Source organism: Euleptes europaea, chromosome 2, assembly GCF_029931775.1.
Source record: "Euleptes europaea isolate rEulEur1 chromosome 2, rEulEur1.hap1, whole genome shotgun sequence".
In the NCBI taxonomy this organism is placed as follows: domain Eukaryota; kingdom Metazoa; phylum Chordata; class Lepidosauria; order Squamata; family Sphaerodactylidae; genus Euleptes; species Euleptes europaea.
The window spans coordinates 99,501,445-99,529,163 of record NC_079313.1 but is presented as its reverse complement, the minus strand read 5'-3'; the positions used below and the strand labels follow the sequence as shown (position 1 = coordinate 99,529,163).

The 27,719-nt window shown below is 44.0% G+C and overlaps 1 protein-coding gene across 1 annotated transcript in view; it reads left to right on the top strand.

Moving 5' to 3' along the window:
• Positions 1-4,703: 4,703 nt before the first annotated feature.
• Positions 4,704-27,719, top strand: part of SYT6 (synaptotagmin 6) — a 180,021-nt gene continuing 157,005 nt past the window's right edge. The window contains exon 1 of the mRNA XM_056844229.1: positions 4,704-4,851. Within this exon, the coding sequence (XP_056700207.1) occupies positions 4,704-4,851 (148 nt within the window). The remainder of the gene's footprint in view (positions 4,852-27,719) is intronic.

The window sequence follows — 27,719 nt, the reverse complement described above, 5'->3', positions numbered from 1 at the left end:
AAAAGCCTTGTCATGATAACGTACAGAAACCAAAAGGGCATATTTATACATTGTAGTAACTAACTAAAAGGTTGCTTGCTCTTTTCCCCCTACTGGGAAAGGGCTTCTGCTGATCTCCACCCAGCATGGTGTAGTGGTTAAGAGCAGTGGACTCTAATCTGGAGAACTGCGTTTGATTCCCCACTCCTCCACATAAGCGGAGGATGCTAATCTGATGAACCGGGTTGGTTTCCCCACTCCTACACATGAAGCCAGTTGGATTACCTTGGGCTAGTCACAGTTCTCTTTGAACTCTCTCAGCCCCTCCTACCTCACAGGGTGTCTGTTGTGGGGAGGGGAAGGGAAGGTGATTGTAAGCCTGTTTGATTCTTCCTTAAGTGCTGGAGAAAGTTGGCATATAAAAACCAACTCTTCTTCTTCAGTGTTGGTCCAAAGGAAAACCAGAGACATCGTAACCCCAACTAATCATCAGCCTCTCTGACCCAAAATCTCTCTCTCCCCCCTCCCTCAATGTTGCAGTCACTGATTGCAGTGCACATACACAAAGGTCAGAAAATGACATAGCAGATGCTGCCTGACACCCAGAGATGCCAGTGTAGCATTTGCCACCCACTGCTTGCATGCTAGCATGTGCAACCAAATGTTTGCCTGTTAGTCCACCTCAATGATAGCACTGCCTAGCACCAGGGGGCAAGTTGATCATTTGCCTGCCTGTACTGACCTGCTCCGCAGTTGTGCTTGCCTGTATGCCAGGCTTTGTAAGCAAAACCTTTGTCCTTGTGACTAGCAGGTGCAGCACCAGAGAGATGAGAGCCCCAGAGCCCTGCAAAGATTCCCCATAGGCTTCAACGAACCTATGTCAGATTGGAGAATTTCATCAAGAAACGATTTCCCACCATAGGCAGAGGGGGTGGGGAAAATTTTCAGCTCCATTATACTCTATTGGGAATTCTTGCAGGGCTCTGGGGGGCTGTTTTTTAAGGTAGAGGCACCAAATCTGCAGCATAGCTGCTGGAGTCTCTCCTTACATGAACCCCTGGGTTTGGTACAGATCGGGTCAGGGGGTCCAATTTTATTGGCCCCCATTTCCCCCCAGATTCTCCATAGGGTTTAATGGAGACACGCTCTTTAAATTTTAAAGTGCAGCCGAACCCAGTGGCGGCATGTTCGGCAGCTCTTTAAAATTTAAAGAGATTTAAGGAGCCCTTTGACAGCAGCCGAAAAAGTCAAACATTTTCAGCTTTTTCGGCTTCAGTCAAAATGCATTTTTTCGGGTTGGCATATCTGAATGCACACCCCTAGATGAGAGTGGTAAGTAAATAGGAACCACTGCTTATATAGAAGAAAATCCCTCCCCAAAGCAAGCAAGCAAGCAATGTGATTGGGATAAACAATGCTTTGGAAAAACCGACTTATCAGGGCAATCCTCTTCAGTGGCAAGATCTGTGGGTGGGTAGCTCTGCTGATTTGAAAGCATCCCTGTCAGTGTCAAAACTAGATCTGGGGCCCACTGAACTCCAAAAAGCAATAAAGAGTCATTGTGACATCAAAGTCACACTCCAGGAATAGGGAGAGCCTGAGTTATGACTTTGCCTGTGTCACGGCTGGGATTGTGGGCAGCAGACCAAGAGAGCCAGGAATGGGATGTGTAAGCAGAGTACCAGGAGATGAAGTATACTGAACATCAAGCCAAGGGCCAGAGCCACAGAAGAATCCACCACTGGGCGACTTCACCTTGTCATACTGCTGCTCCTCTCAGTATGCATACAAAGAGAGGCAGGAGGCATGGTCCTCTTGGTCCTTAAACATGTGCAATGGCAGCAGGTGCTTCTGAAAGGCAGGAAAAAAAGGGGGACTCATCACTCACCAGAAGCTCCTGACCCATGGATTAAAGACCACTGTTTTAAAGTCTGTTTGGCATTCTGTTCCCAAACAATCTTTCTTCACCTTACATCTACTCGCATTGGGAGCTCCTGACCCTATACTATACAGCCATTCACAACCACATGTTCAGGATACCCAATGGAAAGGCATTTGAAAAATCCATCGCTACCTTCACTGTCAAATTCTGCAGCAGTTGCACTTATGTTCAGAATCAGCTGACACACATGTAGAGATGCAAACATTAATTGGAGCAAAAGAAAAAAAAGGAATACCTTTTGAATTTCTTGGCACTGGGATTGTTTAGTGTGGGGTACATGTGTGCATGCATGCCTATGAGTATAACTTTCCCTAGATTCCATCTTTGTTTTCTGCTACTGTGAGCTTTTCTTTACTGCCACTCGTCTACCTGAGACTAAAATGTAAAATGACCCACTAGAGTAAAAGAATAGCATATGTTTTTTGTCATTTTACATTGGAAGATGCACACTTATGGGATTTTTATGGACTTATAAGAACCTCTCCTCCTTCTGATCCCTGGTGCTAACTCAAAGGACCAGGAGTTCTTCATGGGCATGGCTTTACTTTTCTGTTTGTTTGTTTGTTTTGCTTTAAGATGAAGAGCTGTGCTGCTTCTCCCTGCACGCTTGACCTGGGGGCTTGTGTTTCCTATCCAAACCACTTGGAAGTGAAGTGAAGAATAAGCCTTCAGGCTCAGTACTGTCCCCTTCAGCAACTGAGGAAGATGGGAATGCCTCTAAATCTATGTGTGCATTAACCTAGCAACTCCAGAAACGCTGGTGTATTCCATGCTCCTAAGAAAGGTTAAGTGAGTCAAGTGAAACCACTCATTATATTTTTCTTATTGTGGAGTTCTTAGCACAAACTGGGGAGGCTGGGTGAAGGCAAACCTATGGTCATTTATGCAGGGTGAATTTTGATGCTGGCTCAAAGCTCTTTTTTTAAATGCGACCTTTAAAATGCCTATTCAGGGTCCTAACACAAAAGGAGAAATTCCACCCCCCACTCGCCTGCTCCTTTGTTCTTTCCATTAGCAACTGCCATTTGCATAGCTAACGCGCAGCTGTGATTTTGCATGCTTCCTTCAGGGGATTCTTCGAGGCGGGGGTGGAGCAAACACAAAAGGTCGCGTTAAAGGGGCTCTTAAGAAATGCAAAGCAGGTATGGGCTGGCTTTGCAGTCACTTCCTGAATGACAGTTCAGCATGAAAAACTCAAAAAAATATGCGGGGCACTTCAGCCTGGAACGCACTGCTAATTACCAAGCGTATATGGAGAAGTGAAATCCCAAAGGAATTCTACAGAAATAAAGGTAGCCAGTGTGGTGTAGTGGTAAGAGTGCTTGACTAGGATCTAGGAGATCTAGGTTCAAACCCCCATTCTGCCATGACCTTGGGCCACTCATTGTCTCTCAGCCTCATTTACCTTGCAGGGTTGTTGTGAGGATAAAATGGAGGATGGAAGGCACAATGTATGCTGCCTCAAGCTCCTTGAAGGGAGGGCTGGATTAAAACATACTAAATAATTACATGATGTGATATCACAATGGACACAGTATTATGCAGTGTCATTGGGAGTAGAAAAGGGCTCGTAAATAAATAAAAACAGGGAGAGATCAAGAGATAATAAAATGAAACTAAATGAAAAGTGAGAGAGTGTGACCAAACTTGCTTCATCAGTCTATGGCTCTGATTAGGCAAAAAGGGGGTACCATTTCCTTCCATCTGGAATTTGAGAAAAATATTGCAGGACATTATGCTGGATCATGGGCAGAGTTTTGTATTGTACTTCAGCTCTGTAGAGCTGTATGAGCCGGTATTCCTCTGATACCATAAATGTAGCAGAATATCTCCAGGGGCACATGTTCCTAGGACCCACAAGAGCAGGGCTGCTACAAACTACTTTGCTGACCCTCTGTTGCTGGCTATCCGTCCCCTTCTCTTAGCTTTGCTTCTCTCTACTCTTCCACACCAGAGTTTCTTTCCACAGAGTATCCTTTTAATTGCCCATTATGTGATCATTACTCATGCCTGAGAATTGGCGCAATGTCTGTGTGTGGATTGGTTGCCTGAACTGACTGTGGGAACCCTGACGTGGTACAGTAAATTAAAACAATGATCTAATTACCGAACACAAAACGGGTCTGGCACCCTATTAGCAATCTGCAGTTTAGCATGTTCGGGCTGGGAAGAGCCAATAAATAAAACCTGTTCCCTCCCTTGTGCTGGAAGCAGCGTGCGCAGGAGCCAATCGTGTTGCTCAGCTTCAGCTCTGTGTTGTGACAAGCTGTTTCGCACAGTAAGGAAGACTGTAATGCTCTTTTTAGCCGTGTGCACTGGCTACTGGGCTCCAGTCCTTCGTACACTTCACTGGAAATGCCTCTTCTGCCACCTGGAAAAGAAGGTAGAGCAATAACGGGGTTAAGAAATTCTCTGAAATGAGGCTCTGCAACTATGAAAGGAGAGCATGAAAATGAATTGGGGAGGAGGATCCTTGTGCAGAGCACGCCTTGGCAGTAAATAACAGCTCTCTTGATAATCGGATGCAACAAGACAATCAGAAGGCACTGGCCGGTTTGCAGCAAGCTGTGGTTTGGGGAAAGTGACCAGAGGTTGTCAAGCCCCGAACCCTGACAACAGCCTCCATCCCTGGGGTGCCTCTTGGGCAGAGAGGCAGCAAGATGGCATGAATGCACTAGTGGAGTCCTGGGGTGTGTGACACTGTTGCTGTGATCCTGTCCTCCCCTGTTTGGTCTTTCCTAGTCAGCCCAGGTAGGCGGCAAAGGGAGATGAACTTTGGGAAATGAGTGCTGCTAAAGCGGACAGCCAGTGTCAGACAGCAGCTCGGATTGTCACCGACCTGTGCCGCAAGAAGAGCCTGCCCAAATTGGACTTAGACACCTGCAAGGAGTTTCTCCTCTTCTCTCCAGACCTCAGTGTCCCTGAGCCAGGTACAGTGCCCCCTGTTCTGCAGGGATGGGCTTTCCTACTATTCCTGTTCACATGGTGCCCAAGGGGAAGGGGCTCGCACAAATGCCCCACTTGCCACCTTGTGCCAGGCATCTCTCCCCATCTCATTTGGTCTCTTGCAGACTTGTGCTGTCAGAGAGTCCTGACTCACAAGAAACCTGTTGAAAACAGCAAGTTCTGCAGGGAAAGCTACAAGACTAGATCTGGAAAAGGAGACTATAGTGTGATGCTGAGTTCAGGAAGAGGAAAAGGTGCTTCCTGGCACTGAAATGGCAAGTGGCAAGTTGCCTGCTCTAAACGAAATAGTAATCCAAGGAACTGGGGGGGCATGGGGAGTAGAAGCACATTCTCCCTAAATATAGGAAGGGAATTGTAATGAAGGTATTTAGAAATGCATGTAGCAAAATCAAGATCTATTTTACAAACCTTAAAGATAAATTTTCAGTGGTTTGTGCTCGGTGCAAGCAAGAAAAGGTGTATTTCTCTCATTCACTGAGCTTAGTTTCTCTAGAAGAAGTGAATGAGGTGCAGTGCTGTAGCTTCCAGATGGTTATTTTCAGAGTTTTATAGCTCTGAGATTGGGGTTGGGCTTGACTACCCCAGCCTTAAAAGCAGCATGTCTCCTTTTAACACAAAACTAGACTGCTCTAATATATGGGGGGTGGGGGCATTGTTCCCTTTCCCCAAGTGCAGAACCCTTTTTAATGAATGTACTTACATTGGAAGATACGGAGGTATTGAGATATTGGCTATGGAACCCCCCTGTATCTGGGCTTTATTCCTCAGGGAACAAACTAAGGAGGGTTGTTTTCTTCATGCCCTTCTTGTAAGCTGTGCAAAAATATTGGCTGGCCACTATTTGAAAAAGAATGCTGTTGGTTCCTCTAGGTTTGTCATTACATTCTTAATGGGATGTTTTCTTTACTGTTTTGCAAGTAGCCATGCACTCAGCAGGACAAGGGAGAATTTCTATACAGAGAATTCCTACCTATTGCAGTGAAAACTACATCTAATTCATAGCTGCTGAATCTGAGTTTTCTTGGTTGTTTAAAGGTTTACTTAACAATCAACAATCCTTGAACAGGCATTCCCTGCAAAAGCAATAGATATGTCTTCGTGGACAGGAACTGTTTGTGTTACTTTCTGGCTTATGGTGACTTTCCTTGTGTGTCAACAAATCACTTCAGGTTTGAATAGTAGCCGACTACCTGTAATTTTATGATTACAGATGAATTTTGAAAGAGTGAGAGAGTATGTGTGTCATAGCCCGGATGGCCATCCAGTTGCAACTTGAGACCCCAGGTACCAGATACCAAGTGTCCTCCATTGGTGAGGGCTCTGTACTTTGCAGACGTTCACTGGCTTTGGTTCTTAGGTGCGCATAAAATCATAACAGGCATGAACTTTGCATTCAGAAACAGGTTGCAGGGCTAAGTCCAGTTTATGAAACACCTGGATGTGTTGTGGTACATAGCAAGGGAAATATCTGAAAGAATACAGCTTCCTGGGCAAGAAGTGGGACATTCACCAACTTTACACTTCAGATGGCTTACTGGAACCCATCTTCTCATTGATTGCTCTGTATCTCTGTGAACTGCTGGCAGTTGGGACAGATGCTGTGATTTCAGCAGGGGTATCTTGATTGCTGAGGGTTATGCCTGAGGTAGCTCTTCTCTTGCTTTAGAGCAGTTAAATGACCTGCTGTTCCCAGCATACTACAAACAATGCCCTGATTTAGACAAGTAGCTGCCTACAAGCTCCATGTGGTATTTGCTGCTTGTTAGAGTTGGGCCAACCTCTCAAGCCTTGCATGACTCCAAGGTGTTGCAAGTGCCTCTGAAGGAGCTGGAATGATCCAGAACCTGGTAGACAGCAGAGCACAGATGGAGCCTGATTATGCTGGACAAGTGCCAGGTCTGCAGTGAAAAGAGTTACAGGTAGCGTAAATAGGGAAAGGGGAATTTGCAGAGAACAGGTGCAATGAAGAGTTGTCCAGGGCTTGTTGCCTTGTACAACTTAAGCATTTCCCACAGCCACATGAGAGGTGTGCAGCTGGAGTATGGATTGGTATGAACTGGTTGGACTGTGGTTATACTATGGAACTACTTGATTGCCAGAAGTTTGGCATTTTTATGAAGAATATGGATTATATGCTACAGAACCAAGGTTCTATGCATTCCCAAGGAATAAGATCTTCTCCACTGAGCATGTCTTCTCTCCCTACTGGACTTGAATCTTGCTCTTCTACTGGAGACCAGCATGGCTACCCACCTGAAACGTCTCTCTCAGACATTCTTGCATGTAGGAGCTGTCTATCCCTTCCCAGGGTAAAGATCATATGGCATGTTCCTTAGAGATCTGGAATCTCTTTCTCCCTTGTGGCTGAGAATGAATTGAAGAGGTGTTTCCACCAGTGTGAAGTTGCTTAGGGGAGCACTTGCAGCTTGTGAATAGTTGTGGACAGTCACTACCCCATGAAGACTGCCAAGTGCACATAGAGGTGGGCCATCTGGGTTGTTCTGCATGAGCAAAAAAACCATTTATTATGCCACCAATCAACTCATAACACGATGGTTAGTGATGGCATGAAAAATCAAGTTTGCGCTCTGTCTTGACCATAATAGTTTTAATGTCCGTATATTGTATATAAAGTCTGGTGCTTATGTCGTTGGGAGGGAGAGAAATCAACTACCCTTTTTGAAAACATTTCATCTGCATCTTACGGTTCATCACATCTAAAGTGTTGGTGCATAATTTATAGAGCAATGAAGCCTTTCTGCCTTTTGTACAGAAGGCCAATATGTATTTATTCACAGCCTCATATGCCGCCTCTTCAGAGACCTGCTTGAGGCAGTTCACAAAAACAATACCATAAAATCATAAAAACAACAGCACAAATTGTCAGTATTGTGTGTGTGTGTGTGTGTGTGTGTGTGAGGGGGGAAGCTTGGGGCATAAAAATGGCACAGAACAACCATTAAGCAGACCTAACAAAAAATCTATAAAACAGTCCCCGGACTTGAAGCTGAGTATAAAACAGCTAAAAAAAGAAAATCCCCAAGTTAAAAGCCTGAATAACAAGAAATGTTTCAGCCTGGCACTTAAAAGACAGTAAGACAGGCACCAGGTGAGCTGCAAGGGCATTTCAAAGGCAAGGCGCCACCATTGCAAAAACCCTGTCTATAGCTGCTGCCCACCTTACTTATGCAGGCTGGGGGACAGAGAGCAGGGCTTGGGAGGTGGACCTTAACTGGCGAGCTTGACAGTATAGGAGGAGGCCGACCTTCAAGTACTCTGGCCCAAACCACTTATGACCTTAAAGATAAAGGCCAGCAATTTAGAATGTTTTCAGAAACAGGCAAGTAGCCAGTACAGATCTTTCAGCAGATGGGTCTTTCTGGACAAAATCCCTGTACCCAGCCTCAATCAATAGCCTGGCCATTGTACTTTGGACCAATTTGTTTCCAAAAAGTTTTCAGAGGAAACACGCACTAGTGTACTATAAAGTTGGAGATCTCTGTGAGATGTTACTCCTGTGTGGTCCTTGATAATCTGCCCTAAAACAAAGCACAAAGGAAAGATTTGCATAGGCCAGTATTGGTGACATCAGGATGCCTGGCTACATGAATGGGCCAGCAGGGCAGAAAGAGAGTATTTACATAACAAGTGGAATGCATCCAACCAAAAGTTGCCTGGCAGTTTTGTATTAGGATAAGAGACTTCGTTCCACCATGCCCTGGTGCACCCCTGTGTTATCTCAACCTGCATGCAGCATATTTGCTTTTGTTGACATGCCACACAGAAGAACCTGCATGGGATCCGTGATGACTTCACACCCTGTGCCAATCACACTGTCTGCATAAGATGAGACAGAAAGTGAAGTGAATTGGAGTGAGGCAAGTTTCGACGCACAGAGCTGTTCCGGAATCGCAAAGAATGATGCTCAGGTGATTGCCAAGTTGAGGTTGGCCACCCAGTACTGGCCTGAAACATTTATACTGAAGGCCTGAAACATTTATACTGAAGGTCTGCAAACTACTATCAGGGACAAGCCATACCTTTTTGAAAAGGGGCAAACATTCCTGCTAAATCTAACATGACGAGGGTGAGCACAAAAACTCACCTGTTTTCATGTTGGTGGTGGTGTTGTTGTTTTGCCAATGGGGAGAATATGAGGCTGCCCCAGTGGGCAGAAAAAGACAAAGGAAAGCAGGTTGCAAGGTTGAGAGTAAACTCGGAAGTGACGTTAATCACCCCTGCTTCTGCCTGTTGACCAGCTGAGGGGTGGTGGGCAGCCCCCTTAATCGGCAAGCAATTGCCCTCCATTACCTGGTATCTGGCAACCCTACCAATTTATAGCTTGGGCGAGGTGGGGGGGGGCAGCCCTCAAATTTTAATCTGCATTTGTATGAAGTTGGTGAATATGACGAGTGGTGGCAAAATCACATGACAAGGGTCTGATTGTGTAATCACATGGAGTTTGGATGTTCCCTGATTTGTGATGTAATCCTAAACAGAGATATATCCTTTGAAGTCCTTGCACGTAGAAGGGTGTAATTCTGCTTAGGACTGCACTATTGGAATCTTGGCTCATGTGATTCTTTTTCACTGCATGTGATTCTTTTTCACTTGTTCACATGGCTAATGTGACTCTTTCACTGCGTGTGAAAACGTTACTGCATAGTATCGTTTAATATTACGTATGGAATTTGTTACTCAGCCATGGAAACTATTTGCTTTATAGGAATTGTAATGCAAAAAATAAAAATAAAATAAAAAGTGGTGATGGAAAGTGCCATCAAATCACAGCTGACTTATGGTAACCCCACAAGGTTTTCAAGGCAAGACACCAATGGAGGTGGTTTGCCATTGCCTGTCTCTCTGTAGCAACCCTGGACTTCCTTGATGGTCTCCCATGCAAGTACTAACCAGGGCTGACCCTGCTTAACTTCCAAGATCTGATGAGATTGGGCTAACCTGGGACATCCAAGTCAGGAAAAAATCAAGTGTAGCCGTGTCAAAATGAAATTCAGTTTTCAAAAGATAGCAGTAGCCAGTCACTGGAAAATTTGGCCTCTTCACAAAAAGGATTATTGTTATATATATAAAAAATAAAACTTCACAAAAACTTTAGTAGAGCACTAAACAAGCTATAAAGATGTGTAAAATACAAAAATGAAATCCACACTCTGCCATTGTGGTTGCTTCCCTTACCTTCTGCCTTTTGTTGATTTTCCTTGCAAAAATGTTAATTGCATATCCAACCGTGTCTATTTTCTAGATGGTTTGCTTTTATTATTTGTCAGTGATGGATATCTACATATTAACAGCTATATATACATCTTGGTGAGAGGAAGAAAAAAATCTAGGAAATAAAAGGGGTAGAAACCCCATTGACTTACATTTATTATTTGGCATGGGATAACCTAGTGTTGTGTCCTCTGGAGGACTTGTTTTTAATTTGTGTGCACTGCAGACAACTTCGAGAATGCCAGCATCAGGGAGAAAGCCAGGGCATGAGTGACATCTATGTGTCTAACCATTGTATCCTGTTCCTCCACTGAAGAGTTCAGGCAGCATACATGGGTTTCTTCTCCCCCACTCTGTCTACCTTGTGAGGTAGGTCAGCTGAGAGAGAATGACTGGCGCAGGGTCACCACTTGAACATCATGGTTGAAGAGGAATTTGAACATGGGTCTCCCTGGTCCCAGTACAACACTCTAACCTTTAATCCACTACCAACACCAGAAGTGCATTACCTTATCATTGAATCATCAATTAATTTATTAAAATAGTTTTATGCTGCCTTTCCCCACTGACTGGTGGCTCAAGGTTGCTAACAAACAACAACCTGCAGATAACAGGTAAGTCAAATCAAATTTATTACAGTCATGGACCATCAAATAAAACAATGTTACACAGTATATGATAAAAACACAAATATCATGATGAAACAAAATTCAAATATTTAAAAGAAACACAGACATTACTGAAATAATCAATACACAGAAATGCATAGGGTTGATATATAATAACAATCTATAAGGTTCCAAACAATATTCATCCCATATTTCCATAGCTATTGTATAGATTTAGTCCAGCGCTGCCTTTTTTTATTGCTAACCAAGCAAATAACAGGTAAGTCTTCCCTCTGGCAAGGGGGGGGGGAAAGGGGGAAATCCTGCAAGCTTGCTAGCAGCAACTGATAAATATCAGGGCTGATAATATTTCTCCTCTGCTTGCAGGTACTTCGCCTGGGCATGGGCAAGAGCCAAAGGGTTCTTGGCTGCTAGCCTGTGGCTCTCATCATGGGCCTGCATTAGGCAGCCTGTTGGATCAGGAACAGCTGAGGATGTGTTTGTTTTACCCCAGAAGTGCTGGCACTGGCGGGATACTCTAGTGATTCCCTTCAAAAACTCTATGAAAACTATATAATTTTTGGGGGGATGGCTAGAGCATCACTGGCACTTCTGGGTTTACCCCGGAAGTGACAGAATCATGCCCTGAAAGTGAATCACCACCACCCCTCAGCTGGTCTACTTCCACCTGCCGGCCAGCTGAGGAGCAGTGGGCAGTCCAGTGAGTTAGTGGGCAATTGCCCACCATCACTGGGCAGTTGGGATGGCAAGGGGTCTGAAAGAGGGGCCTCTGAAGATGACCACAACCACCAGGTAGGGAATATGCTGGCCCCAAGCTGTATAGGGCTATAAAGGTCACCTAGAATTGGACCTGAAAGCTAATTAGGAGCCAGTGTAGGTGGAACAAGCCTGGAGTGATGTGGTCCATACAATCCACTTGGACACCCTTCAAAGGCAGCCTATCATATAGCACATTGCAGTAGTCTGATCTAGATGTTACCAGGCATGCATCAAAGTGGCAGGAATTTTTCTTTTCGCCTGGGAAAGGCTGCAGTTGGCTTACCAGCCAAAGCACTCATAGCCACTGCCACCACCTTCTTATTTAAGAGGAAGCCTGGGTCCAGCATCGCCCCCGCTTCCAAGTTACAAACCTGCTCTTTTAGAGAGAGTGCAGTCCCATCCAGAATAGAAGATACTTCAGTTCCAGGGTCAGTCCTTCCTCCATCAGTAGTACCTCCATTTTGTTGGGGAAAAATTCAGTTTATTAGCCTCATCCATCCAAAGACTGCCTCCAGGAACTGGTTCACAGTTTCCATAGCATCCTTGAGATCTGTTAGAAGTGTGAGATGGAGCTCAACCTCATATTGGTGACAGCTAAAATCTCCAGATGACATCTCCAAGCAACCTCATGTAAATGTTAAAAGGTATGGGTGACAAGATGGCCCCCTGCAGGGCCCCATAGGACAGAGTCCAAGGGGCTGAGCAGCAGTTCCCCAGCACCATCTTTGGAAACCCACCTTCCAGGTAGGTTTAGAAGCTTTAGACCAGGTAGGTCTAGAAGGAAACCATGATCAATGGGATCAAAAGAAACTGAGAGGTCCAAGAGAATCAACAGGGTCACACTCCATCCATTTCCATGCATAGATCATCCACCAGGGTGACCAAGATTATTTCATTCTCATACCCAGGCCTTGAACCCAACTGGAAAGGATTCAAACAATCTGCTTTGTCCAGGAATTCTTGGGAGTTGCCTATCCACCACTCATTCAATCACTTGGCTCAAATCCCCTGGGTCCAGAGTAGCTTTTTTTCCAACAGCACTGCCTGATTCAAGGGAGGCATTTACTGTCTCCTGGGCCCAGTCAGCTAGCCATCCCTCTGGCAGATTTAAGCAACCAGGATGGCCAAGGTTCATAAAAGGACCTTGGTAGGTAGACTTCCAAGAATCCTGTCCACATCTTCAGACTGAATAAAGGAAAAAGTATCCAATACCAGTACAAACCAGTGACCTGACACCATCTGATCCTATTAGGGTGGTTGCCCTGGCTCCAAAAGTGGCAGAAAAATTTGGGGGATGGTGATGGGCTAAACAGTGTAGCGCAGTACTGCTATGTCACTTCTGGCTAGGAACTCACGTTCTGGCTAGAAACCCAGAAATGTTGTGTGATGTTGATTCCAGGTTCCTAGTCAGAGTGATGTTGCAGCATTGCACAATGCTATTTTCCCCTCCCCCCATTTCCTTCCACTGCTCCACTGAACACCACTGGAAGACAGGAAGCCCCACCAGGTGTTTGGAGGGCATATGTCAATTCTAGATCCTATCACAGTGAGTGACTCCATATTGGTACGGACACGAGATATTTTATCCTCTATGTTGAACAAACTGGTCACAGCAGGACCAGGGGGAAAAATCTGGAATTTTATCCTCTGAATGTGGTGAGCAGAATAAACCAACTATCCCCCACTGACAAATGGGGGAGAAGGGGCTGCCTAAAATTCCCAGTGACCCCTGGAGTTCTGAATCATTTCCCAGATTTGTAGAATGCCTCCATTAAGAATTGCTGCTCTATACCACACTGGATCAGGAGAATGGAGAAAAATATGAGAAGGATCATGAACAAGAAAACTCAGTGCAGAGAGGCAGGAAACAAGCAGAAGTTAGTGAATGGCAGACAAGGAAACAGCAGGCTTGGGAAAGAAGCAAACTGAAAGGCCAGGGCAAGGCAAAGAAACAAAACATGCCAGTTCAGGGGTACAGAAAGGAAGACACACAATTCCCATCTGTGCTTCCAAGTGTAAGCTGTGTCACCAGTTTAGCAGCCCTTTCCTGTTTCCTTCCACTGGGGCATCTGGGAGGGGGTGAAATTAAATGAGAGTGGGGAAACTCAAAGTGATGTCAGGTGATCATGCATCCCAAGCAGTGGTGCCCTTGGGGCTGGTCTTTGGGGCCCCGGTTCACAAGCTCAGCGGGAGGGCCCCAGGATAGGGTTGCCAAGTCCCTCTTCACCACCAGTGGGAGGTTTTGGGGGCAGAGCCTGGGGAGGGCAGGGTTTGGAGAGGGACTTCAATGCCATAGAGTCCAATTGCCAAAGCGGCCATTTTCTCCAGGTGAACTGATCTCTATTGGCTGGACTTGTAATAGTGGGAGATCTCTAGCTAGTACCTGGAGGTTGGCAACCCTACCCCAAGAGCAGCCTGTCACTTAATCTTTGAAATATGAATTAGCTTGGGGGGGGGGGTAAGAGCATCAACATTTGTTAATTTGCCATCAAGTTAGAGCTGACGTATGGCAACCCCATAGGGTTTTCAAGGCAAGAGACATTCAGAGGTAGTTTGCTGTTGCCTACCTCTGGTAACAACCATAGCTTTCCTATCCAAATACTAGCCAGGGCTGATCCTGGTAAGCTTATGAGACATGACTAGAACGGGCTATCCTGGGCTATCCAGGTCATGTTAGCATTAAGTTTACATCGGGACCACACAACACAGCATACAAACAAGGATAAAAGAACATGAAAGATACTGCAGACTTGGCCAACCTGAGAAATCAGCAGTGGCTGAACATGGACTGACCCAAACAGGACACAGGGTCTTATTCCAAGAAACTGAAATACTGAACAATTCTACCAACTATTTTGTCAGATTGCACAGAGAAGCCATTGAAATTCATAAACATCAGCGCAACTTTAACAGAAAAGAAGAGAGTTTAAGACTGAATAAGGCTTGGCTTCCTGTCCTGAAAACTTCCAGACTAACAAAGACTACAGTCCACAATAGCCATGCGGATTAGCCTTGGATTCCACATGTTAACAGATCACTTCAGGATACAATGGTTCCACATTTACATACCACACCCTCATTAGCACATTATCTTTATTCTTACAGGACAATGATTTGCACATTACCTTTAATACTTTGCAGGACAATGATTCAGCTCAAGCCCAACCCCCTTCTGACTATATATTACTCTTATACACTTGACACTGAGAGACACTGTCCTTCAGTGTTACTCCTCTGAAAATGCCTGCCACAGCTGCTGGCGAAACGTCAGGAAAGAAAATACCAAGACCATGGTTACACAGCCTGGATAACCTACAAGAACCAATGAACTCTGACCGTGAAAGCCTTCGACAATATTAAGGTTACAGTCTAAAATTTCTTAAGGGCACCAATGATTTGTAAAGGAGTGTGGGCTTGAGGGATTTCTGACAGTCTGGGCAGTTTAATGGGGGGCAGAGATGAAAGAGGGGAAGGTCTGGTGCAATGCAGACAAAAAATGAGAGCTCAGTGTGCCATTTGTCAAAATATAAAAGCAAAAAACACTCAAAGCAATGGTGAGCTAAGTAGTTCTGAGCAAAATGCAGCACACTCACACACTGGCAGCTTATAAGGGAGCCCAAGAATTTGGGGTGGGATTTTTAATGTGGACTTGCCACACCCAAGCTGTTGCTGTTCTGCAGCAACTGCAAGATGCCTCTGATAACAGTCTGCCAAAAAGACAAATGAGAGCTGTGTTCCAGTGGTCTGTTATCAGATGTATGTGATCAATGATGCAATTGGATGTGCACATCAGTGAATGATTGGGCTGGGCTGACAGATGCCTTCTTGTGTATGCAGGGGAAGAAAACATGGCTTATGCATCAGTGAAGATTTCAACCTAGATCCCCACCCCCAAATATGCTATCATATAATATATGATATGATTTTTTAAAAAATGGGCAGCCTTTGCTTTTCAGGAGGCATGGCAAGCACTGGCTGAGAAGAGAGTAAATTTTTCTTAAGCTTATAGTGAATAATAATAAAAACCATATATTTGTTTATTGTGGTATATTAACTGCCAAGGCTGGTACACAACAAGTAAAATAATGTAACACAATCTAAAGAAAGAGTATGCGCATGTGCAGAACCAGATAAGCACAGCGAAATACCCAAACCAGCAACATTTTTAAAAGTCTGGAGAAAAGAAATACCTTAACGTAGCATTAAAAACACATTAATTAATATTGCCTTAAAAATGTGTTTGATTGTGACAATGCTTCATAATTCTGTAATTCCTTCTTCATCCCCCATGTAACATAGGTTACTATTCCTTCCTCCAGTTTTACAGATGGGGGAACTAAAGCAAAAGTTGCCCGAACACACAGTCATTGAATTCAGTGATGTATTCATTAACAATGTTTAGCCCACTCTTCAATGCTGTACAGGATGCCTCACAATAGAGATTAAATCAATATAATGCAAGAACAATGAATAAAAAGATTGAAGAAAATCAGCAGATTAAAGCGGCAATATTGATTTTTTTAAACCCAAACCTGGCAGCATTATAAATCAATCATTCAGTCAGTAATAATAGTGAGTAGCCAAATGTTAAAACTCCAGAAGCTTGACAGAATGAGGGAAGGGTTCACCAGTTTGTAAAACCACAGCAAGGATAGGCAAGAAGAACCTTCTTCAGCTGGGTATTCCAGGTTCATAGCACTTCTGTTGAAGATGCCCCTTGTATTGTCTATCCACTGTAGTTCTGAAGGTTGAAGCACAAAGAGAAGGACCTCCACAGATGGTCTCAGTGTCCAGTAGGGTTGCCAGCTCTGGTTTGGGAAATACCTGGAGATTTGGGTGACAGAGCCTGAGGATTGTGGGGTTTGGGGAGGGACTTCAATGGGGTGGAATGCCATAGAGTCCACCTTCCAAAGTGGCCATTTTCTCCAGGTAAACTAATCTCTGTCTCCTGGATAGGGTTGCCAGGTCCCTCTTCACTACCACCAGGAGGTTTTTGGGGAGGAGCCTGAGGAGGGCAAGGTTTGGGGAAGGGAGGGACTTCAATGCAAGAGAGTCAAATTGCCAAAGTAGCCATTTTCTCCATTAGGGAGAATAGCTGGAGATCTCCTGTTATTACAACTGATCTCCAGCCGATAGAGATCAGTTCCCCTGGAGAAAATGACTGCTTTGGCAATTGGACTCTATGGCATTGAAGTCCCTCCCCAAACCTCACCCTCCTCAGGCTCCGCCCCCAAATTCTCCTGCTGGTGGAGGTTGGCAACCCTAGTGTCCAGATAGGCCTTTAGGGGTGAAGGCAGCCCTTCAGATGTTCAGATCCAAACTACTGAGAACCCAAGGAAGTGCTTGCGCCTCTGTCCTCCCACCCAAGCCTTTGTCTTTATGAGGCTATGAGGTTTTGTCTTTGGTTCTGTGGATATCTGAGAGTGTTCAGTATTTCAGACAAACTTTGCAGGACTCTCATTCTCTCCTACTTGAAGCGTTCTGCAGCAGTTCATACTTGCATGTTTTTACAGCTTCCCGTTGGTGTTTGCCATGGAAGTAGCATGGTGTTCTGCTCGTTTAACTGTGCATGTAGCCATTTGTCATTGCCGCTCAGGACTGGGAAACTGAGAGGCCATTTATGCATGTCTGTTTCCTTGCGGTCACCCCACTGACTACTTTGGGGCTTTGCTTTGATTATGCATGCATTTTCTGACCATCAGGGGTCACCTCACTCTCCCCGCATGTTTCTGCATGCTTTCCTGGCATTTTCTGGATGCTGGCTAAACACAAATCCAGAAAACGTGGGCAAAATGTGGGGAGAGTGAGGCGACCTCTGACAGTCAGAAAATGCAAGTGTAATCAAAGCAAAGCCCCGAAGTAGTCGATGGGGTGATCGCGAGGAATAGGGTTGCCAGCTCTGGGTTGGGAAATGCTTGGAGAGGGTGAGGAGGGTGGGGTTTGGGGAGGGACTTCAATGCCATAGAGTCCAGTTGCCAAAGCAGTTATTTTCTCCAGATGAACTGATCTCTATTGGCTGGAGATCAGTTGTAATAGCAGGCAACAGTTCTCAAGCAGCCTACTGGGCGCAGAGGAGAATGAGACTGGATAAGCTGTGAAATATTACTGCCTGAGACTGAATAAGCTGTGAAAAATTACTGCTGGATGAAGACAAGTGTATGAGTGAGGCTCTTGGCTGAAGAAGCTGTCGTGCAACAGCGAAAGCGTTGATTTCATCCGGAAGGACACTCCCGATCCGTTTCAGCCTCCACAGCACTTCAACATTTCTACCTGCAAAAAAGAACAAATGTTAAGAGAAATACGTTTTTGTACTTACCTTGTAAAGCTTGTGCCTATCAAGATTGACTTCCTTTTGGAAGACTTACGTATATAAGTGTGAGTTCGGCATATCATTGTAACTTTGCATGTTTTTGCACTTTTTGAATAACATCACTATTTTGCATACATTGCAAGAGCTTGTCACTATTCCTTCGCACAAAGTACCTGGAGGTTGGCAACCCTAGCGAGGAAACAGCCATGCATAAATGGCCAGAGAGAAGCAACTTGGTGTGTAAAGTGAATTGGGCTTTGCTGCTGTAAAACATACAGCAAAGATGATAAACTCCAGCCTGTAATTAAAAAAATGGTTGGTGCTGTAATGGAGCAGCAGCAGCTGGCAGGTCTGTGTCTAATGGGCTACCTGTTGTTGTGGAGATAAGATTGACTGTCTCTCTAATAACAATGGGTATTGAGCCATTTATCTCCTGCAGTTTGATATATGTGGAGCAAATCTATTAAGAAAAGAATAAATCAAAAAGTGTTTTCAGTTTCTGAATGTATTGATCTATCTGTTTTAGCAGTTTACAAGCCTCATCAGACGCATCACTGCAATTTTAAGTGCTGAATTGGCACTTTGCAAATGAGCGAACTGAGTGCAATGTACCAAATTCAAGGTGACTTGGAAGTAGTGTGCTGTACTTTGGGACTGGTGTGTTCCAACACAGTGGAAGACTGGCAGGGGTGAGGCTTACTTTAATGGCAAACTTCTGAGGCTGGAACATCACTTCCACAATGTCACTTCTGGAAATGGGATCACTGTATTGTATTACCCAAAAACAAATTGTAGAGTTTGGGGTAAATCCTAGAGCATCCCATAACACAGTGATGTCACTTCTAGCTACATTACTGGAAGTGATGTTGTGGCATCACACGATTATAATTTTGCTCCCTCACCACCACCCCCAGCAATGGGAAAATGGCAAACCTAGATAGTTGTTATTCCAGTTCTAAAGGAATTACTTGGTTATTGTAAAAGTTGCCTCATTTGTGGTGCCCAATTGAGACTGTGACTGTGGTGTGCATGGAGAAGGGACTTCAGCTTCCCCCACCCGCTCTTGAAATGGCTCCAGGGGAAACTGTTTGGCCCATTGTAAAACCCCATGTATACATTTGTGGGCCAAATAGTGCCCCCAGAACATTTTATGTCACAAAAATGGTATGGGGGAGTGAAGTCCTTTCTCCGTGTACACCACAGACACAATCTGAGTAGGGAAGGTGAGAACCACAACTTACATCTGTTGCACAGGATGTAACCCTGGACCTAATTTGTGTACTCCATAATGTACAAAGAGGCTATGGATGTGCACTTAAAAGAAAAACTGGTATTATTTGAATTCAGATTTCAGGAACAGGTTCCAAATCAGTGTTCTGGAGTATTTGGGTCTCCGCACATCATTTTGGAATTCTGATTTTGGTGTTGTTGTTGTTTTGAATTGTGAAATTTTTCTGGTTTATTATTACCGATAGCAGGACTCTTTCCAAGGGACTGGAGTGGCTGTTTTTCAACCAAATTACACCAAAACTGTGGAGAACCTAGTCATGTCTGTTCACTAACCCCCTCCCCCAGAATCAACAAAATTGGATCAAGGGCCCTGAACAGGGTGTCCCTAGCTTATCTTATTTGTCTGCATTGTTTCCTATGGGGAAAACCCATGCTTTCTCCAGGGCAAAGAAGCCAATATCCAAACAAGAGCTTGTAATAGGCTTCTTCTTTCAGTTTAAAAACGACCAGGCCTCGGGCTCTGTAACCTACCAAGGTTACAGTGAACAAACTAGCTACATACATTCCTCCCAACATGGAAATAGTTGCGTTGTTCCACTTGACAGCCTATATTCTCAAAGCTCAACACATCACCATAGACTTCTCAGGAGTGGTCACAAGGGCCCCTGCCCAGAAGGGAAGAGGTTAGTGTTGCCAACCTCCAGGTACTATCCAAAGTGACACTTCTGTGTGTATCAATATGTAGTGCAAAGTCATACACAGAGACCAATATACACAATGAGTATAAGAAAATGCAACAATGTATTACTTAACAAAGGGCAAAAATATTGCCAACTATATATAAAAGATGAGACACAATAATTATGAAAGTCCCATGTCTGACACTCTCTCTTGAATATTCTTGTTTTTACAGGTGAAGATCAGAGACCTTTCAATTAGATATATTCAGATGTGGTCCCAAAGTCAGGGAAGAAGAGGAAGACGGGCGGCCATTTTCAGTCCCTCTTCATATCCATTCTGTATCTCTTATTGTAAATTCTAAAGCCTTTTTAGGACACCTTGCAAAGGTTCCCAGCTGGATACAGTAAAACTTGCAAAGGTTCCAAGATGGTATCTTCCTCTTCTTCTCTGACTTTGGGATTACATCTGAATGTTATGTAACACATTGTTGCATTTATTATACTCATTGGCCAACTTTTCATGGATGATTTTGCTGCTCTCGTGCCGTGGAGCAAAAAAACACAAAACAACAACAACACGATTTAATTTTTTTTTCATGGCCGCGGATTATCCCCGTCAATCCCAAAGTAGTTTTGGTTTTTCATGGGAACAAAGCAGGCAGTATTCTACAACGGTTTGGTCTGCCCCTTTGCTGGAGCCCTCCCCTTCTGATAAGCTCATTGATTATGCCCGCTCCCAACTCCACCCAGCAGATTACCTTGTGCGGTTCACCTCTGTGGACACGGCCCCAGCACAGAAAAACAAGCACCAGTCCCTCTGGTTTCCTTAATTTTTCTATTTACCATGCTCCCCGTTTCCCCCCACTCCCATACTTGGTGACATTCCCCCCCCTTTCCCAGACTTTGACAGATGGTCATTGTTGTGCCCCCCTCCCCAGTAGAGCTCCGGCCATCCAGTGCCAGGAATTTCCATCCAAGAGGGCTGGCAGCCTTGGGGGCGAGCCTTGGTGGCAAGCGCTCAGGAGACCAAACCGCTCGACTCCACTTTCATGCAACCGATTGTATGGGGAGTTTTTCCTTGGATTTGCCGCTCTCTGGATGCTCTCTGGATGCACACTCTCCCTTCCCTTCCCTTTGCAGCATGCCGATCCGCATACTTTCCCAAGATTTCCATAGTTACTTTGTTCTGTTCTTTTACCAGGTTGGGGATGCACAGGATGCATGGGGGGGAGGGGAGAGGAGGGAGACCCAGAGCAGACTGGCCGCTCCTCCTCAGAAGGGTGACAAGAGGGAGTTTTGCCTTGGATTTGCCACTCTCAGGATGCCTTGATGCCTTCTTGCAGGTGTTTTAAAATAGCTAAACTTTCCCCTGCAGTTAACTGTTATTGAAAACTAACCAGGAATTTCTTTCAAAACAATAAAAAATTTCAAAAACACACCAGAATTCCATGAAACCACTCCCGCAAAAAACAACTGTAATACCAGAACCAGAAGATATGCAAAAAGATAACATTTAAAAATAGAAATTAAAATGCCCCCCAAAGCCCAAATCTTTTAAAATTAAAATGCAAAGCAGTAAAAGAATTCTAAAACAAGCCAAGAGAAGAGAACCTGACTAAACAGCACAAGCCAGGCTGTTCTAGTACTCCCCCGCCATAGGGTTGCCAACCTCCAAAAACCTCCTGCTGGTGGCAAAGAGGGACCTGGCAACCCTATGATCCCATTTGCTTGGGAGAGCTACCTCCCTTCTTCCATCCCTCCTATTGCCTAGGAAACCTGTGAAATGGGGGGAAACAGGCCCAGGTTCCTTCAAATGCTGGCACCAGATATTTCTGAATATACCAGAAATATTCAGGACCCGGATACTGGTATTCCCAAGAATCCCAAATACTGCTCTGGATACCTGGATATATCAGAAAAATAATGATATGGTATTTTTCAGACTGCAAATATCCAAATGCACATCCCTAAAAGAAGTAATTTATGGAATGCATATATACTGTGAATACCTATTTTCTATGGTAGTGGGGCAAGTACCAGATCCCTACTCTTTTGCTATTAAAAGTCAGGCTTCATCATGAATTTCCTGAGCATATAAAAAAGTGACACTGCAGATCCTGTCTTGTTTGCCTGTTTTACCTTATGTTTGCTGCAGCATTTTTGAGTGGATTCTACTGCAGCAATGTTTACATTAGGTATGCACCAAGCTGTTGCTACTTTCTTCTAAATAGATAATTAAGTCAATTAACAAAATAAGGCACTTAATGGGAGAATCTTGTTGATATAAACATCTCGGTAAGTATGCAGTCAAGGGGGATTAACTCCTTGACTGATGCTGAAATGTATTCCACAAGTTACTTAATGCAATGTGGTCCCAGCTTACTAGCTGGCAGCTAGCTAGTAGGTTTCTTCTTCCTAGTTAAATTGCAGAAATGATTAAATCATTCTTTGTAGAGTGTGATCATACACAATTTAGTGGATCAATGTTAAGGGATAGCATGTCTCTTCAGTATCATATGAAAATTGTTAGAAAGTTTTAGGGCACAAACAGAGGGGATGAAGATCATATAACTCCATTCATCTGTAACAGGCAATTTGCACATGCACAGAGCCCCAATTTGGATCAAGGCCATGCAAGGAGGGGAAAACAAGGTTTTGTTAAATGAAACCAAGTTTTTCATCTTGTATTAGCATTTTAAGGGGGGGGGGTTAAGGATCTACGGTTTCCCTAGGTTTGCCAGGTCCCTCTTCACAACCGGAGGGAGGTTTTTGGAGCAGAGCCTGAGGAGGGCGGGGTTTGGGAAGGGGCTTCAATGCCATTGAGTCTAATTGCCAAAGTGGCCATTTTCTCCAGGTGAACTGATCTCTATCAGCTGGAGATCAGTTATAATAGCAGGAGATCTCCAGCTAGTACCTGGTGGTTGGCAACCCTAGGTTTCCCCTTTAAAATGCTGATATCATTACCAGTGTGCCATGCCTGGTTTAGAACAGCAGAACTGAATGGGAATTTCCCCACATGGCCCTGATCTGAATTTGGGCAGTGCATGAGCACAATGTAGTCAGAGACCTGTGATCTTCATCATGTCTACTTGTGTTCTTATACACATATTTTCTTGGCCATCATAGACAGAACCCAAAAATTTCCAAGGTGGTTCTATTGCCAGGCTCCATTTTTGCAGTTCATTTTGTTTTTCTTTGGTCTAGGAGCAGATGTCCTGAAATGGATATCTCTTCAAGTCCATGGCAATGTCTTTCCTCAAAATCTATCCCAGTTTCAAATCAGCTGAACTATTTGGATTAGGGCTGTTGAAAAAAAAATTCGGTATAGTTCGGCTTCGGCAAAATTTGGCCCGTTTTTATTCGGGCTGTGCCGAAGTCCGAACTCCCCCGCTTCGGATCCCTGGAAATTCGGGGGGATCCGGAGTTTGGGGGAAAATTCGGCCTCCAGGGGGATTCCCTGAAGGTGCGCGGGGGCCCTTTAAACAGATCTGTGCCTCCCAGCTGGGAGGCGCAGATCTGTTTGAAGCGTGGTAAATTGTGGTAAATTCGGCTGTTTTTCAGTTCGGGCCAAACCGAATCAACAGCCCTAATTTGGATTCCCTGGAAAATATCTGTATACAAAGGAAATTGGTGTGACTTTTTTAAAAAAATGATAGTACCTTCAGAAAACAACAATTACCATGGTTGTTTGGATGCGACTCTGACAGCTAACCCAGCTTAAAAACTGACATAAATATGCAGTGTAGATGTGGCCCTTTTTCTCATAGAATTGTTTAAATTTGAACTTCTGTTGCATAATACTGTATCTCCACACAGGTTGGATCCAGTGACCTGTGGTTGGAAGAATTGGGGATCTCTTCTACATCCCCTTCCCCAGCTGTCCTTTCCATCCCTGGGAAATTTCACTGAGGAGAAAGTGAGGGGGCAAAACTGTCTTCTCCTCCCTCTTGTATCAGCAGAGCTGTACTGACAAAACACTGCAATAGCTGTTATCTCCCATCTTGAATACATATAGTTTCCGAGTTAAAATAGTATGTTTCCTAGTTGTACCTCGTCTGAACTTGCATGAACCTTGGATACCAGCAGCCTAGTGATCTGTCTGGTTGATTCATGTCTACCGGACCTAAAGAGATAATGCCGAAGGATATTTCAGATAGGCTCTTCTTAATGTCTAGACAGTGTAATTTACGCTAGAGGCAGAAATTAATTTCACTTTTGTACAGCCTTTCCTGTTCTTTATTTTGTCTTCAAAGGGTAAGGCTCTTTAAAAAAACAAAAAACAAACAAGGTTAGATTGTATTTCTATTCTGAAAAGCCCAGGTGATCAAGTGAAATAGCATCTGAAAGCCAATGCATGTGCATGACCAATGGAGGTCAAGTGAGATGCTGTTCCCAGGTCTAGACTGCAGATTGCCCATGGCAATGAAGTTGTCTATAACTTCTAGTTAATGGGGAATATGTATGGAAACCTTCCAAAATGAATATGTGATAACATGCCTGGCAACAATCACTACTTGTGATGGAGCTTCCATTTTCCGCTTTCTCTCTTCTGTTATAGCCTTATGAACAGCCAGATCTCAACACACCCTGTAAATCTTCAGGTGTTGAGCACAATAGAGGATGTTACAGTAATGTCTATAAGCCCAGAGCTGTGTGGATCCTGTGCAGCTAATCACTCTTCCAGTTGTTAGGGAAGTCAGTATTTGGGTGGGAAGGACCCAGTTGGCTCTGCCCATGTGGCTTCGACTTTCTCCCACTGCTGTGGCGACTCTTCTCTGGTGCTGTGTGGGTGACCCCCAAGGCTGAAATTATAACAAAAAAAGGAGGGTGTTTGATGTAAAATGACTGCTGATCTGCAGAGCAGAATGAAGGCCAAAAAGCCGCTCTGAGCCCTGAAAGAACTCTTGCGGGGCACGTGATGCAGCCACCACATGGCGGTCACTTTAAATGGCTCCTCATGGTGGCTGCCTCCACATGGGAAGTTCGTTAGCACACAGCTGCCCATCACATGGATGATTCCTCTAACATTTCAGAAGGGAAAAATATCAGCCATCCATTTAGTGATGCAATATATGTAAATAGCCAATGGCATGCAAGCAGCTGCCCTGGAGGGGGGAACCCCAGTAGCCTGAATGAAATAGCTCTCCGTGATAGCCCCATTTTACACAGGGAAGAGAGCTAACTCTTTACTTTGGTTCTCCAGGTCTATGCCTGCAGCTCAGCTTTGCTGCTGTTAAATCGGGAGCGCTGAATGACGCATTTGGTCTACTTGAATTTCCTCAGATTTCTCTGTGACACTGGGGTCATAAACAAGGTGTGACAAGGCCTGAGGTCTTTATAAAGGCTGAATAAAGATGTGTTTGCTTCTGGTTTAAGATTGCCAGACATCTGTAGTGCCAACATGTTGCCGTCTTTGGCTTGGTGAGTCCCAAGTTGTGCCTGTTTTAAGATGGCTGTGAAGAAAGCAAAGAATAAATCCACAGTGTGCATCACAGTGACAGTTGTGTGATCAGCTTTCGGTGTTTTCCAAATGCATATCTTTGCAATGAAACAAACATGCATGTAACTTGTTGAGTGAGGTTTACATGCATCTTAAGAGACAGGAGTAATAATGTAAGTGTTTTAAAAAGTAATATCGGGAGCATCCACAGCAGAGAAAATAATAGTAAGCATGTGTTGGTGTGTGGTGTAGCAGAATTCAACAAGGCCTTTTCTATGTCAGACTTAACAACATTTTTCTTGTGTGCTTTTACCCTGTCAGCTGTTATTTGTTTTAAGCTGTTTAATTATTTATGTTTTATGCTTCCTGGGTTTTAATCCTGGGTTTTAATTAGCAAAGTTTAATGTTTTATATTTTTATTATGTTTTATTTCTTAAGCCGCCTTGAGCAGGTTCTCCTGGAGAGACAGCATAACAGGTTTCTAAATAAGTAAATATTTTGAGGCATAGTTTTCTGGATGACCTGATTCAGGCATGATTCAGATATTGGTGTGCACTTAAGAAGCCCTAGTTAGCTTTCCTATATCATATCATTTAATTCTTGGCAAGAGGTATACCTCAACAATGTTTTTGGTTTGTTATGGGTCTAACATACAAGTAATGCTATGAGAGAATCTTTGCTTCCATTTTATCCTTTATTACAACATAACTTAATGCATCTTTGACATTGACTAACTCAAATGAAAATTATACCATCCATTGCTATTGCACAGGTAATTAAAGAAGAGAAATTACATGAGTCCATAAAAGTATCTTACCCCAAAGATAAGCAAGGAGACCCCTCTAAGAAGCTCCTAATTAATTCACTTTCCCATGTTTTTAAAATCATCTTGTAACAATATCTAGCTGTCCCACTTGATAAGGGCACACATTCTTGGCTAACTTCAGACACTATGCCTGAATAGCTTCTTAAAATATATGAAAAATGTTAGTTCTTGAGACCAGGATATCTGAAGGACCATCTTCTCCCATATATTCCTGCCCAGGATTTAAGATCACAGGGAGAGGCCCTCCTGATTGTTCTGTCAACCAAAGAAGCTAATTTGGTGGGACCCTTTTGCTGCTAGCCCCACAATTCTGTAACAACCTCTTCATGGAGATGTGTCTGGCCACCTTACTTTTGAACTTTAGGAGGCAGTTGAAGATAGTTTTATTTATACCTGCATTTGATTATTTGGTGGCAGTCCTAAATTGTGGCTTTAAATTCTGGGTTTTACTATTTTATTTTATTTATATTGTAATCCTTCTTAGAATCATAGAATAATAGAGTTGTAAAGGACCACCAGGGTCATCTAGTCCAACCCCCTACACAATGGAGGAAATTCACAAATACCTCCCCCCCTCACGCCCCCAGTGACCCCTACTCCATGCCCAGAAGATGGCAAAAAAGCCTCCATGATCCCTGGTCAATCTGGCCTGGAAGAAAATTGCTTCCTGACCCCAAAGCAGAGATCGGCACTACCCTGGGCATGCAAGAAAGGGCCATGAGAGCCAAACACTGATGTAAACTTTTCTGCCCTTCCTCTCATTATCTGCCTAAGGCCATAGAATCAGCATTGCTGACAGATGGCCATCTAGTCTCTGCTTAAAAACCTCCAGGGAAGGAGATCCCACCACCTCCTGAGGAAGCATGTTCCACTGAGGAACTGCTCTAACTGTTAGAAAGTTGTTCCTGATGTTTAGCCAGAAACTCTTTTGATTTGATTTCAACCCGTTGGTTCTGGTCCAACATTCTAGGGCAACAGAAAACAACTCAGCACCATCCTGTATATGACAGCCCTTGAAATACCTGGTTATCATATCACCTCTCAGTCATCGTCTCTCCAGGTTAAACATACAAAGCTCCTTCAACCTTTCCTCATAGGACTTGGTCTCCAGATCCCTCCCCATCTTCATTGCCCTCTTCTGAACATGTTCCAGCTTGTCTACATCCTTCTTAAATTGTGGTGCCCAAAACTGAACACAATACTCCAAGTGAGGTCTAATCAGAGAAGAGTAAAATGATACCATCACTTTGCATGATCTGAACACTATACTTCTGTTGATACAGCCCAAGATCAAGTTTGCCTTTTACTGCATCACACTGCTGACTCATGTTCAGTGATGGAAAGGTGGATAAGAAACATTTTAAATAAATAAAAAATAAAAAAGTTCATTCTTGCTACTTTTTAAAATAATGATTACAAGTTTCTCATACATATGAATATCTGTTGACCCTTAACCAATATGCCCCATCTTTGAACTGTGTCTTCATTCCTGTGAAGCTCTTGCCATTCTCAGATGCTACTGCACCTGGGCCTCAACACAAATATTCATTGATATGGGTTAAACTGTTTCTAATCTACAAAATGCCATGTTATTGTGCTACTCTTTTGTTTCTTACCCCTCTCCAAGGCTATTTTATTCTATACCTCTAAATTCCCCATTTTGCATGTTTAACTGAGAAAGCAGTCCAGTTCTGTTTGTGGTAGGTTGCCAACACTGGATTGGGT